We start from the raw sequence: 15,976 nt of genomic DNA on the forward strand, positions 1-15,976 counted from the left end.
TGCCTTCCCTCCCCGGGATGGGGCAGACCTGGGAACCCCTCCCTGTGCCCTGCAATGCACATGAATTTGACATTTCATTGCCCTTACCAGGGAGAGCAGAGCAGGAGCTGTGCTGGGAGCAGTGACCTGATCGCAGAGCTGTGGGCAGGTGCTGCCCTTCCAGCCCTCTCTCTGATCTTGCAGCTGGCTGCATTGCTCCTCCAGTGGGATGGTGCAAGCACAGCCTTAGGGCATGGCTTATCCTTAGCTCCCAGGATATGGGAGCTAAGGGCTCCAACCTGTTCCAGCTCCAGCCCTGTGCTTTGAAGCCCAAGCCCTGTGCTTTGAAGCCCAAGCCCTGCTGAGGCAGAGTGTGCATCACTGAAGCAAGAAAACTGAGTTCCTTCCAAGCTGCTATCAAGGTTTCACAGCTGAAAGGGACCTGCTTTCTCTCTTTATTGCTTGAGTTAGGTAAGATTTTTTCAAGAAGCTTTCTTCTCCACCAAAAATGGTACATTTAGTATTACTGTCAATTCATTGGGAAAAATAAAGATTTAAAATACATCTAATATACATTTTCACACCTATTCACAGTAAGCACTATGATTTTATCTTCACTAGCCATTTATTTTGGCAGGATTATTTGCGAAAGCAGAAAGTTACAATCTGCCCTGCACAGAGGGACTCCCTGACCTGCCCACATCCCCCACAATGTGCCTCCACCCAAAGCAGCTATCAGCTCTCACTCTGGACAGCTGTCAAGATTAGAGGCTGAAGGTGAGGGAGAAATGCATCTCCCACACTTATTTTCTGTCATTCCTGCTGCTCCTTTGCAGTGCCTTTTCCAGAGGGAGATGTCATCTCAGATCTCCCATATCTGTAATTCCCTGCAATTTTCCACCACTCACCTGGAGCATGTAACATTACCTCCCACTCTTTCTCTGCTCCTTGAAATTGTTCAGAGAAACATAAGAAGAAAGAGTTTACCACCATGGAGAGCTGACAAGAATTAAAGAAAGGGAGAAACAAGTGCATAGCACTGCAAGCAAAATTTGCTACTTACCATTCTTAATGCTCTCAATCCGTACTGGGAACCCTGACTGTGCTGCTGCAATTAACTTCAAAGCAATATAAAATTGGGCAGGACCAAAATAACCCACACGCTTGGCTCCACAAACTTCTGTAATCTGAGAGAGAAGACACACATTGTCAGTTAAATGAATTTCACTCTTCCAGATGTCAACATCTTCACATAAACAAAGAAAAAACTTTAAAAACACAAAATGCTTGCTGTTTTTGAAGTTTTCTACTATATGTATTTGTTTCAACTCAGAACATTAGTACACCACAGACAGGTTGGCAGTTGTTACACTTTTCAAAAGCACTGATGGTTAACACTTCCATCCTACAAGTTACGGATTTTCATACTATGTAAGATTTTAACAGCAGGGGAAATTAGAAGTTCTTAAGTATCCTGTCCAGTAAAACATTTCCACCATGAAAATTATACTTACTATTAGCCCTAACAACAACAATTCAGATAATCACCGTAACTGGAACATAAACACAACAAAAGATCCCAGCACACCACTTCAGAAAACGATTTTTTGTGCGAAAAATTAACATGGTCTTAGCACTGAAGTTTAAATTCTATGTATATTTCATTATTTGCTTCACTCTGCCACTTTCATGAAGCAAAGAGCACCATGTTCACACACTCAGACAATGCCTAAACAAACAGCAGGTATCAGCAGGTTTTAAGCATAGGTGCCAATTTTCCCATCCCTGGAGCTCCCAGATGTTCACAAACGAACCTCAGACAAGCATTGGGGTTAGAACAAAACTCCATTTGCCCCACACATAATAGGAAATCTCAAATTGTTTTCATGAAAATACACCTAGATTAGCAATGTCTACTGGCTGGCGAGGTGCAGCCTCTGTGACAGTCCTCCAGGGGCAACTGTTGCTTCTGGAAAGTCATGTCTATGGATTAGCTCCCAAGCTACAACAGCATGACAGAAAGTATTAAGTTGCATATAAGCAAACAGCACAAGTGAATTGTCTATCTTTTCTGATTTATTTTTATATGTATATATATACATACATACATAGTGGAAAAATGACAGGCCAAAAAATTAATGAAAAAATCAAATCTTTTGGAATGGTAATTCTTACTAATCAAAGACAACTGTTTTCAAACAAACCCCTTCTTCTCTGGATTTGAGAGTTTCTCTCAAAACTGCTTTGACCAAATGAGCTCCAGCTACTTGCTCTTCCTGCAAGTATCAGACTTGGTCACAAATCAAATCAATATAGGATTTTTTCCTCCTACTGCTTGATGCAAAAGGGAGAATGACAAATGCTTCCGGTTAATTTAAACTGTCCTTATACAGAGACTCATTCTCTTTCCTCTACTTTTTTTCTCTGTTACTGTGTCCTTTTTATTCTGCCCTTCCCTCTATCACTGGCCTTGCTTCATTTTCCAGTGGGAAAGCAAGGCACTTGGGATGTGCCTGAGATGGATGGCTGGGCACAATCTCGGTACCCTTTCTGAGCTCCACAGCAGGGTTCTCCCCTTGGTCCTGGATGCTCCCAATTCACCCAGTCCCACTGCCCACACCACCCACTCCTGCAGGGTCCCTCCCCAGCCAGCAGCCCTGGTGCAGTGGTGTGGAGCACAGGTGACTGGACTGGACTGTGGAGCAGGAATGTGCACAGCAGGTCACTTCAGACTGCTCCTCATGGGCAAAACCTCCAGGCACGCCAGGGTCCAGCAGCTCTGGGGACAATGCTGTGGTGGCACGTATGTGAGAAGCCACCAGCTTATCCAATAGCCTGGGGAGATGCAGATGGAGAAGGGGCACAACCAAGCTGAAATTCCATCTGGGTTCACAGCTCTGGTGTGTTATGGGAGATGTTTGTATACAACATGCCAGCGCTGAACAGGGCAGCTGGCAAAAGCTGGGCACCCACTGGCAGCCAGACCCTCCCTTGGAGGCTGTGGGTGCTGAGCTGTGACCCAGGGCAGTGCCTGGCCCAGCTCCTGCTGCGGGGCAGAAATGGCACAGACAGAGTCCCTGGCTGTGCCTATAGGGGACACCCTATAGGGACTTTTCTCCTCTGGGGCGCTCTTCCTGCCATGGCTACAGTGCCTGCCCTGCCTATGCTTGCTGACATGGAACAACAGTGTCACCATGATGTGTTTCCTCTCACTGGCTGCTGGAAAAAGGCAATACTGAGCAGCTGGGACTTTCACAGAGATGCTACTACCTTCCTGAGTTCATTTTCCATGAATTTTCTATTCTTTGAAAAATTAAGGTTGCTGAATGCTGCAAATGCTATACTTGCCTCTCATATGAAATCATGAATATTTTATTCTGAACAAGCAGACTACAAATTTTTATCAAGGACGTATCACCCCTCAAAAATACAATTATGTTTATCATGTACACACTTAGACCCAACCAACCAGAAACTGCCTCTCTGTAATTTTGCTTTTTGATAAAAACAGAAATAAATTTCATAGACGCAAGCTTCTGTTATTTGTGCAACCAGACTCTGAATTTTTGTTAATGGTCCAGAGCAGAAGATGGAAGCTGACAGAAGAGTTAAATTTATTACACAATTAATTGTGGGTATTTATACAGATTAATTGCACGTACAGGCATTTACTCACATCAGGTTCCTTGTCCAGTTAAAGGAGAAAGTCTTGGCTTCCTTCCAGCCAGCATTTCACACTACCTGCATCAGAACCCTGCTTAGAGGTGCCAACAGAGCAGCCCCTCTCTCCAGCAACCACAGAAGTTGGTAGCAGATTAGCCTTTATCCAAAACTAAATCCTCAGAACATGCTGCCTGCTCAAATTTCCAGAGCAGCTTAAACTGAACACTGCATTATTTTTTTGTTTCCTGGTTTTACCTTTCACAGGGTCAGTGCACATAGCTTTTGATGGGCAGATTACACTTATATGCAATTCTGAAATTAAACTAGTTTGTGTGATATGCTATTAGGAGTCTCCCAAGGTCCATCCAAGTTAAAGGCACTGCATATGGATGTGATATGGTAATTTTTCATTTAAATCCTTGAATCTGTTGTCAGTTTGGGCTGCATGCTTTTTAGCAAGCCAGCAAGAAGAGAACTGGTATTTTCTGCTTGTGCATTGCATAAACAGACCTATGCATAAATCAAAACAACTTGCATGCCTTGATACTTCAAAGGATTTTTATGCAAAACTATTGACTGTCCATTCATATTACAATTTTTCCTTTAATTCTCCAGCAGAAAACTCTAATCCTGCAGTGATAGCAAAATATTGAAGAGAAGTGTAATGAAGAATGTATTGGAAATAATTTTCATGGTGGTGGGTTACAGATGTTACTTGCCAAATCTAACCTCGAGATGATAAACAGAGTTAGTCCAAACTCACACAGACTCACAGAATGGCTGGGGTTGGAAGTGACCTCTGGAGATCTGCGAGTCCAATCTCCTTGCTCAGAAGATCAGGATCACCTAGAGCTGGTTATACGGGATTGCACACAGGAAGGTTCCAAAAATGCCCAGAGAAGGAGAATGTGCCATTCTCACAGTAAAGAAGTTTTCCTCATATTCAGAAGGCACTTCCTGTGTTTTACTTTGTGCCTCTTGCCCCTTGTCCTGGTCACCACCAAGAAGCCCAACTCCATCCTCTTGACACCTTCCTTCATATACTTACAGAACATTGATAATCCTCTCTCCATCTTCCTCAGGCTAAACAGGCCCTGGCCCCTCAGTCCCCTCCTAAGAGATGCTCCAGTCCCCTGGTCATCTTTGGAGCAGCGATGCTTGAATTTAACTACTTGGATCCATCCATACCTTCTAGACCCCTAACCCATGGGATTCCTCCAAGCAGAACCCTGAAGAAGCCAAACTTAGCTCTCCTGAAAGCCAGGGCTGGAACCCTACTTTTTGCCCTGTATCCTGCACACAGGTTATTGAACTCCACCATGTCATGGTCACTGCAGCCAAGGCTGCCCCAGCCTTCACATCCCAAACCAGTCCTTCTTTCTTCATTAGCACAAGGTGCAGCACCACACCTCTCCATGTGGGCTCCTCCACTACCTGTATCAAAAACTCATCACCAGTGCTCTGCAGGACTCTCCTGAACTGTGTGCCCAGCTGTGGTGTCTTTCCAGAAGATACCAGAGTGGCTGAAGAAGGTGGTGGAGGCTTGTGATTATGAGGGTACTTCCAGCTGTCTGCAGAAGGCTTCATCGACTCCTTCTCCTGATCAGGTGGCCTGCAGCAATATTCCAGTCATGGGAAATTGCCCTGTTCAATGGTTTGTGAGGCAAGAACACTGCTGAGTAAACAACAGGTATTCAGCAGGTAGCCATAACACACTTGTTCTGTAGAGGAATCACACCACATTCTCTACCAAGCACCATAAGAAGGGGAGAAAGAGCACACCTTTTCTGACAAGTAATAAATTTTTCTAGGGTTGCAAAAATAAATACTTTTTAGTAGTATTAAAAAGCAGTAATTATTAAGTAAAAAGTATTAAGTATTAAAATACAAATCTCCAATTCATAAACATTAAAATTTGAAATGTAGCTATGAGCTCTTCAGAAGAGTTGCTGCTTGGAACCACTGTGCTCCATGCAAACTTCTAATAGAAAAGCTCTACATCTTCAGATACTGGAACACATAGAAGATTTTTGTATTTTTTATCCACTCACTGCTCTGCTCTATTAGCTGACAGCAAGTGTTATTTTTATAATTGCCTCTTGAAGACATCCCATATGAAGCAGCTTTTCCCAGCCAATCTGACATTTTTCCAGCTCTCCCCAGTTCTCTCCAAACAAGTTTCCACTGCAGTCTCCAAGAGCACTGACCTCACAAACACACTGGGCAGGTCTAATTTAGATTGCAAGAACTACAGAAACTGAATATGAGCCAAGAGCTGAAGTTTGGTTTTAGTAAGTAGAAAAAGGAGTATAATCAGAAATAATTATACCCTAATCCTATGAACAAGCTGAAATAGTCCTCCTGGAGCCTCAAGGCAAAGATAGAGCTGGCACTTTTGCTTTTTCATTTCGCTGCCGTGGCACCCTCTGTATCAGGCTGGCACACAATTTTTGTCTGTTCTCTGCCACCCTGCTGATACCTGCCACATAGATGGTCACTGCTTGTCATTTGTGGGCACATCCAGCTCAAAGGCTCTCACAACTCTGTGTGGGCTGTGGTATCCTGTGAGAGCACGTGTGAGCTGAACAAGTCACCTCACCAGGAGAGAAAAAGAAGGTGACCATCACTGGGTCCTATGTTGAAGGAAATTTTCTCACTACAATTTCCATCTCAGCACAACCCCAGAACGCACATCTCTTTTACTTGTCCTTGATCAATCTATAATGAGGCAGAAGTATTTTCCAGTTTATCAACTGCTTCTGAATTTTAGGGAAGGTGTTGAAAAGCTTTTGCCATGACCCAATGCACACCTCACGCAGTGCTCTCCCGAGGATAACCAACTGTGATGTCACAGCTCAGACCTGAACTCCAGAGTGACCTCAGGCTCCCTTCTGGGCCAGCCAGCTGCTTATAATAGTTTCAAAGACAAATATTTGCAGCAGTGGCTTATCAACAGCTTATCTCAAAATTGTGTCATGCATCTGACCACACTTTACCCTTTCTTTTTTTTTTTCTTTAATTTGTGTTTACAGACTCTTTGATCTGCTTATTACAGACAAGTTTTGCTACATTCTTAAACAGGTATTTCTCTCTCAATGGATCATTGTTCAGACATTTGTAATACTACTTGGAGCTCAGGGCTACATATCTATTTCTTCAATATTTAAAGCAAAGTAAGAAACAACACATCAAGGATTACTGACTGGGAACGCATTAGGAATATGCTGGGGCATTACATTCCCAGATGTACACAGGAAGAGGCTCTGCCATGGATTGGTTCTTTACCTCTGCTCCACAGTATCAGTGGTATTTCTGTAACTATTTATTTTATTCTGTCATTCTGGCTTTTAAAAACAGATGTTTTATCTGAGACTTTTTTAAACATCACCTGAAATGCTTACTAAAAATCAAGACATTTTAAACAAGCACGGTTCCAATGTTTAAAACAAAATTTAAAACAGCTTAGTTTATGGCACAGAAGACAACACATACATAGCATGCATAGTATACCTTTAAAGAGCTAACTATAATACATTCTCATAGTTTAAGCTCTTCATGATCATCACTTTACATTTAAGAACACCATATTTTAAATTGCAAGGCAAGCAACAGATAAACTGCAAAAGCTTCACAACTTCACATAACAAACACTGTGCTAAAAGCAGCAGAGAGCAACCCTCTGAGTTAGGCAAAAACCTGCTGACAGCACTATCGGGGTTTCCCTAAACTCCTTCCTCCTGGTATGACCCAGAACCATCCACATCTGCCTGCACTAGTGCTCCATCACACCTTTGCACATCTGGGGGGAAAGCACTTCACTCTGGGAACAGGGAAACACTTTTCCATCAGCTCCAAGCTGAACATTTTACACCAACACTGAGAACCACAAGGGTCACGATTCAGCACCGCTGTCTGCAACACCGCTGACACAACTGCATGAAACAAACACAAAACCTGGTTCAAACAACCCTAAGTCTGACAATGAAGCTTAACAGCAGAACCATTTTATGAACTGGAGAATGTTGATTCCTTAGCAGAGGTTAAAAATAACCCCAACCTGTAACACAACTGGTTTAAATCTTTAAAGAGCCTGTGGGCAGAGCAGGACAGGAGCAGGGCAGTGACACTTGGTCAGTGCAAGGCTCTGTCCAGTCCTCTCTCTTGTGTAACAGTGAGCTCTAAATGCCTAAGGAAACCCAAGCATGTGAATCATGCAGTACTTCTCTTCAAGTGGGAAGACTGGTAATGCCAGCATACCACAAGTCACAAAATATTGATCTGAATTATACAGCTATGAGGACATGTGTGTCAGCACTGATAAGCAAAAGATTTCAATTATTAAGGAGTGTTGACAAGAAAAAGTTTGCCAGAGAATAAAGGCTGCTGAGGCAGGCTAATACTTATAACCACTGAAATACACCTGAAATGCCATCTCCCATGCTCAACCTTTGTTCTTAAATACACAAAGGCTACTCAACCATTTACCTGCATGTAGTGTGGAAAATCTGGAAACACTCATCTCATGTCAGTCTCACAGGGGAGTTTAAGAAGCCCCATTCCTGAGAAATATCTGACAATCATCACACCAAGTAAATTATTTTTGTGATAACAGTGCCTATAGCCTTAGGTCAGAGGTTGTTACACACATTTGCTGATACCTCATTCTGTCTTTGATAGGAAAACCTAGCACCACCTTCAAACACATACCTTTAGGAGTATGTGAAAAGCCTACAGAGGTGAAAGAGATGAAGCAAATTATTTTGAAAACCTCCTTGCCTTTTTTTCCTCACTATTTGGAAAATAAATGATACAAGAACAGCATTCATGCATCTAAAATTGTTCTGTGTTTCATATTTCCTGTCTGTGTCAAATTTGTATTAACAATCTCAATAAATACAGCATATGTCAATAAACACGTGTAGGAGTACAAGTAAAATTTTAATAATGCTTGGAACACAAAAAATAAATTCTGAGAACAGGTTACTCCAGAACTTGGCACAAAGATGCCAACAATCAGTACAGATTTTTTTATTTAAATCCATTTATTCACCGAACTGCTTCACATTCTTTGTAGATAATCAGTTTGCATCTAGATATGGCAACACAGATACGCAGCAGGTCACTCTCTGAAATGCTGCATGCACAGTCTTGCCAAAAATCACTGTTAAAATGTGAAAACCCACAGAAACTTGCAAAATAAACCAAATTGAGTTATAGATGCTTTATCTGCTTTTCAAATCTTGACTGTGGAAGCAAGGGAGTAAGAGCAAGTAAAATGGCAAGCACAGAGCTGTCACACTGCCTCATCCAAACAAGTAAATTGCAGAAAATTTCCACAAGGGTTATCCAAATTTCTTCTGATGCAAGTCCCTGCCAAGAGCATTTAATTCTCTTGGACATGAGTTTCATAAAGATCATCCTACAGATGGTTCACACTATATACTTTATACACTGCAAATATGGTAAAGGCACTACTCATACCAGGATTTCTGTTCATTTTCCTGCTCACCTCCTCTCTTTCAAGAGCATATCTAGGCACATAACATGGAGAAGGTAACACATAACACAGAACAGAACCCAGACTCTCCAATTCTTGTCCACTCAGCAGTGACATTATCCTGAACTCCCCTTACCCACAAGCAACTGACACTGCAAGAGCTTGAGGGAGGCAGGATGTAACTATCCACACTGAAATTTGGCCAGGGCTGGAACCAGGCCAACCAAAACATCCACCTGTTCCTAAAACTTTCATTTTCTGAAGGTTGAACGAAAATAGTATCTAAATCTTAGCGAGAGTGAATGGGGAGCTGCTTTTTAGCTCAAGTGGAAATGCTATGTTTTGCACAGGAGCTGCACCCATATCCTTTGGGAATGGAAATACAGGATGATGATGGGAAAACTAAAGAACAACACTACTTCTGCCACGCAAAATCCTTGTGGTTTGGGCATTTTAGACTATTTCAGCAACGAAGTTGCTTATTATTTCAAGTAATACTTTACACAAGCAGCATATCCATTACCATATTTTGATCTTCCGAGGACATTTTTACTGACTTAAAAATACGGCACTTATTTATAAGCTTGAGTTCACTATGAGTCCAATATATTTCAAAATGCATGTTTTTTAAAATCTACTCAAACTGCTGTGTGTCTATATACATGCAAAATTGAAATTAAATATAACTGGAAATTCAGCCTAAAAAATCAAGCCTTTGAAGGCAAGGTTTCTGCATCTGTCCAAGCCTTTTTTTACAAAAGGAAAAATTGTTTCTTCATTGCTGCAGTTCAGATATGGACTAAAACACCTATCATCAGGGATTTTTTAAAAAAAACCCTGAAAACACTCACATTTTATAATAGAACTTGAAACCCTTTAAAATGCTGGACTCTCCAAGTATGCACAAAAGCATATAAATTAATCTTTTAGTTTGTCATTCATAAAGAGAATCCTTATCCTACCTTTGTTAAATTTCAGTCTCTTAACAGCGTTCCACACACTGAGAAATAACAGATTTTTTTGAAGAAAAAAATAAATCCTCATTGGTTGGGTTGATGCCTTATTTCTTGTTGGAGTACAACTTCAGCTGGGGTATTACTCATACAAAACAAATGTGTATTACAGAAAATTCCATAAGGTGCTGCTATACAGGATTTAATTTATCCTTTGAAAAAGCAAACATCAACTCTTTGTTGCAACTTACTCTTCAATAAATGAGTAACATATGAGTAACATATGCAATACAACTCCATTTTGTTCTTATGTTAAAGCATCATCATTAAAAGTTTGAGTATAAGTAACAGTCTGTGAAATCATTGCCCCACCACCCATAAAGAAGCTTGCCAAGCTCACCTAAGGTGCAAAGAGTATCTTGAAAAAGGCTGGAAAATCTTAGCATTAAGGAGATAACATCTCCTGTGGACACACCATAATGTGTTAGGAACAATCAAAACATCTTCTCAAATTCAGAGACTCTTCTAGCACCTAAGGAAAAACAATGGAGACTCCTGCTAGATAAATGCTGAAGTCAAGAACAGGGAGGAAAATGGGCAGAAAGGCTTGTAATATTTTTTGTAAAAGTATAAAAATTAACTGTTATCAGAAATTTCTTTCAACAGTTCTACTGTGAAACTCAAGCCAAGGCTACCCAAAATACGTGCCTTCACAGTCAAATCTTTCTTTTCCTAATCTGTCCAAGTAAGTGCATTGCTGTAAGTGAACCCCAGAAAACAAAATTGTTTTAGGTCACCACCGAGAGGTCTAGAGGACTGCCTACAGACAGTACTGCAGCGTGCTCCTGCTGCCTCTACAACAGCTGCCTTATTATTTCCACATTTCTTTGTAACTACAAGGAAATACTTCAGGAGTTTCACTCTCAGATGCCATGCCAGGATAACTTTACAATCTGTTCCATTTGTAGGCGTTCTCACAGCTGAAAGCATACGAAGAACGACCAACAGCAAACCTCATGACATTGCACTTATCTTCTCATATCCAGGCAAAAACATTTCTCTACTTATCTTGGAAGGTGAGCAGCCTTTTCTTCTTAGCAAACATTTTCCTACTTGTTGATGGGACACAACTCCTCCAGCCACCACTGCAGTCTGGATGCACCCAGTCATAAACTGGATCTAAATAAATTCTCCATCTCTGATCATACTTAAACAAGGCACCTCACTCAATTCCCCTCTGCACAGGCACAAAACACCTGGATGCTGAGCCACGTGGGCCATGGTTTAATCATGTGGGACAAACTTTTGTGTGGGCTGTAGATGTTTGTAGATAACAAAAGATCAAACACAGAGGACGCCTAATGTTGTTTAGAAAGATTACAGAAAAATATCCAGTGTTTAGCTTTTTTACATTTTAGTGACAACTTGCATCATTGCAGTACAAGACCTGTAAAGAAATTCAAAATCTTTTGAAGTTTCAGGATAAAGATTACTTCTCTGCTGTTTGAGTTCAACTACACAGAATATTACCCAAATAATGAGGTACTTTGAAAAACTAAAGAGCCACAGGCAGAGGTCATTGGCAGAGGCAGTAATCAAACTCCCCTTTCAGCAGTCATCATCACTTAACTAACTTTGCCAAGCTCTTTTGGCCTCAAGCAGCAGTAGCACCACTGACTACAAGTGCATTGATCTGTTCTTCAGGTTTCCTTCCACAAACCCTTACAAAATCCTAGTCCAAAGCTCAAGAGATTTCAACTTCTCATTCCCTCACTGCCAGCACTGTGTGCCTTCCAGAATGCCCCAGCAGCTCAGGGCACAGGCAGCCAGGCTGCACCCAGAAGTGCCCAGCTGCAGATCTTCACATCCATGAGCTCATATCCCTGAGTGAGAGCCTTCAGAGGAGTCTGGAAAACCCCTCCCTTGGGAGATGTGCTGACAAAGGCTTACAGCAGGCTCATTTTGCTCTAAAAAATTGGCAATTGAGTCAGGTTTCCCATGACTTTTGCGGCAAATCCTTCAAAATGCAGGAGGAGTAACCAGCTTCCATAATTATTGGAAGAAATACAAGCAGAGGTAATGACCCTAAACTGAGCTGAGACTCAGACTGGATATGCATCTCGGAAATATTCTCAGACCCCCCAAAACTACAGTGACCCAACCAAACCTGTGATACACAGCAGAGCTGGCCAAAGCAATACAGCAGTGAAGTTATCAGCTCCAGGTTTCTGCACTGAACTTTTGAAAGCCTGGCAGATGGATCAAAGCTGGATGGCCTCTCCCACGCACAACTCTTCAACAGCAAGATTTTTCTGCAAGACAAAACTCTAGCTGATCCCTCTGGATCTATTTGTTTTCAATGGGACTGGACTCCAGTAAAGAAATGGAATAAAGATTTTCTTATACATTTTTCTTTAACATATAATTTATAACACCAGATTTTTTCACTCCAGCCAGTGCAATACAGATGAGTGTTTAAACATTCAGTTCAGCAACACCTTTACACCTGTTTTCATTATTTTCCTCCCTACTCTTTAATGGCCTAAAACAACTCTACAACAACCCAAACAACACAATATGCAAAAATAAATAATACACCACTTAAGAACACCATCTTGCAAAATCTTCCATAGCACTACAGAAAGAGATAATTGTCCAAAATTAAACTTAAGCAACATGGTTTTAAAGATTCGGAAACTATTTTTAAAAACTACTCTTTTTTTTAACCAATGTGGTTACAAAAATTAAATTTAATTTAATTTAAAATTAAATTTGTGGTTACAAGAATTAAATTCTGTACATTAGAAAAGGAGACCAAAAGTCTTACAGTGTTTTAAATTATGCCTTTTCCAAAACCCCAGAGGGAGCAAGTGATGAAGCTTGTTTTCCAAGTCTTCATGGGCAGACTGAAGATTTCTGCAGTTTAAAATTAATGGACATGTTATTAGGAGCATTGCACTCAATTGAAATGGGCATAATACACTGACAAAGAGGTAAGTCAGGAGTGAAATTCTGTAAAAGGGTTTTCTAACCACCAGGTCAGTGGCATTTTGTGTGGAACAGCTCAGGCTGGTTCGCTCTGGAAAGGCAAAAGTCACTTAATGGCGCAGCCGATTTCTCAGCTATCAGAGATGCCGCATGATCCATCACTGCTGCAGCCATTCCTGCTCAACTTCTCTCTCTTGTTCTATAAAGATAGCCTAACTTACACTTGCAAAACACTGTCAAATACTGCTTTGGACTTCTAAGACATCAATAACTCTCCACAGAGGTTAATCTGTGCACCAAACCAAGGAATTCGCACTTGCATAGCTGAGGGGAGCAACCCAATGGCAGAGGTTTGTGATAGGTATGCAAACCTCTGTTTCATTTCTCCATTCTTGGCACAACTTTCAACAAAAATTTATGGCTCAAAATAGCAAATTAATAAGGGAGAAATTAAAACATTGTGCAAAGAAAAGACTGCTGATTTATTCAATTTTGAAGAGATGGGTAAAATGGAGAGAAATCTGTGACCAGTGCTGCATGCTGATTTCAGCTCTCCAAAGGCACTAATGATCACTGCAGGAAATGTACTACTATCTGCAAAGCAAGAAACAAAGGTCCAGTCAAATCTTAGTGATTTTATAAGGATATGAGTATAGTTCTTTGTGACCCAGGTCTCATCTGACAGAGAATTCAAAAAAACTCTGTGAATTCTGTATCAAATGAGACCTGAATCACAAAGAGCTATACTGAAATCTATTTGTGATTGACACAAAGTACATCAGCTAGCACTCCTTTAACCCTGCAAGAAATCCTTCTACAATCAAATGGGACAATTCACAAATGGAGCATTACCCAAAAACAGGACAATAAGTCTGCATTTGCCATCAGAAGGCAATTCTGTGCTTGTCTTCTGTTGTGCTGCATATTCAATATTTACAATCTGCTCTAAATAACTATTCTATAAAGCAATTACTTTGCATTGGCCCATCATTCAAGAAAAAGAAGCTCAGCAGAGATGCACTGGGAAAGAGCAACCGTGCACCAGTTCCACTCATGGCTGTTGCTCGAACACCTTCCCCAGCTCCCAGCACAGTTGCATGTGCAAGAGGAGCTCATAAGGTATTTGAAATGCAAAATTATTCAGTTTCTCATTTCTTTGGTCTTAATGCAACAATTAACATTATGCTTATTTTAATGCACCTCAATTATTGAGGAGAAAACACAGCAGGCAAAGCATTTCAGAATATTAGCCGTAAGGCTTTTATGACTTTCACAGGACTTTCTGGCATTAATCTAGAAAAACAAAAGGACATCTGTACACATTACTACATATCAGAATAAAAAGTTATTTGCAAAAGCTTGCCACATGCAGCTTTTCTAAATATCTGTTCATTTTTAGCATTACATTGCTTCAGTATTGAAAATTAAGCCTATGCACCAGGACAGTGAATGAACTAGTTAGCAATCATTTTTCCTTTCAAATGCTTTATTTTCTTTCTTGTTCTTTAATACTGGGAAGTTTTATATTTAGGCAGAAGTCTCCAGGCAAATTATTGCTTAAAGTAAATGAAAACTAAATACCAGAACCCAAGCCTGTGTTGCACAACAATTCTTAAAGGCAGCAGCCTATCTTCCCTCTCCTAGCCCTCTGCCCTATACTTTGCACAATTTCTGCACTAAATGCAAGAAGAGTCTTGCAGCACAAATAGTTTATCGTGCAATTAAACCCTACAACATATTCACAAAAGGAGCCAAAGTACAACAGCTCAAAAGAAAAAAAACAAACTGCAGACTATTTTAATGAAATTATATTTTACTAAGTGCCTAAGCACGTAGTCTTTGAATAACTGAGCTAGAAATTCTTTTCTTCTAAATTTCTCTCTCAAATTCACATTAAACCAACCCCATGGAAATTCACTAGGAAAGCTGAAGGGTTGAAAACTCCTGTTTCTTAACTGCTAAGTTAGTTTGAAGCCTAACTGAGAACAAGCAGAAGTACTTAACAAATATATACTCTTTCCCCTATTTTCCTTGGCTAAACCATTTAAACTCCTCAGAGTGCAGGAACCGCTTGAGCTTTTAATTCCCTTAGTGCCTTTGCACAGGAATCTGTTGGCTTAGCAGACTTACAACAACCACTTTGTTAGGCATGAGAAGCAAGATAACAAGGGAAGTCCTATTCCCAACACTGCCCTTCACCCTGGTCCCACCTAACAAATACTGCTCTACCTCCCCAGCTGCTGCCCAGCACGACTGGCACAGAAAGTGCTGCCAGTTTGGGATATCTCAAGTCTTATTTTACACTGGGAAATTAAATTTCAGGTGCTCCTATTACTGACAACTTACTGAAAGTAAGTTTAAATGGAAGAGAAAAATATTTGAACACAACAGTAAACACATTATTGCCACATTTCTTCACTTGTCCATTTTCAACTATGGTTTAGTTTTATTTTGCTGATGAAACCAGGTCTAACAGTCAGAAAGCAGGAGTGGTTTTCCCTGTGTAAATACTTAAAATAGATATAGATTACATTTCATCCTTGGTTTTGAGGGTAGGCTGACAGGGAGAGAAGGGCTGATGCAAGATACTGAGAATTTCTGGGGGAAGAGGGAGGTGTTGTAAGTTGCTAGGGCCTGCACAGGGGCAGGGGGAAAATGCCAGTTTAACATCTACTGTCCTGATGACCCATCCACCAAGAAAATAAAAAAGCACCTCCACTGATGATCTGCTTCTTACCACAGTTGTGGGCTCAATGCTGACAAAAAACAAGCTGTGCTACTTTTTTCTCTCAAATAGACCCTTAGAACTATATAAATTGACTGATAAACTGTATGTTCCTATGCAAACAATTACAGAAAAACTGTGACAATTGCAAATGTCACAATGCATTATGCA

General features: G+C 40.8%; 1 protein-coding gene across 3 annotated transcripts in view; it reads right to left on the reverse strand.

The window, feature by feature from the left end:
- REPS2 (RALBP1 associated Eps domain containing 2) overlaps window positions 1–15,976 on the reverse strand; it is a 95,232-nt gene that overhangs the window by 60,975 nt on the left and 18,281 nt on the right. For 2 of the 3 annotated variants that reach the window (XM_064707926.1, XM_064707916.1), the window contains exon 2: window positions 1,043–1,166. In XM_064707926.1, the coding sequence (XP_064563996.1) occupies window positions 1,043–1,166 (124 nt within the window). Of the gene's footprint in view, window positions 1–1,042; window positions 1,167–10,492; window positions 10,508–15,976 lie in introns of those variants that run through there. The other variant, XM_064707934.1, reaches the window with a different exon arrangement.

The sequence above is a fragment of the Zonotrichia leucophrys genome, chromosome 1 (genome assembly GCF_028769735.1).
Source record: "Zonotrichia leucophrys gambelii isolate GWCS_2022_RI chromosome 1, RI_Zleu_2.0, whole genome shotgun sequence".
Classification (NCBI taxonomy): Eukaryota; Metazoa; Chordata; class Aves; order Passeriformes; family Passerellidae; genus Zonotrichia; species Zonotrichia leucophrys.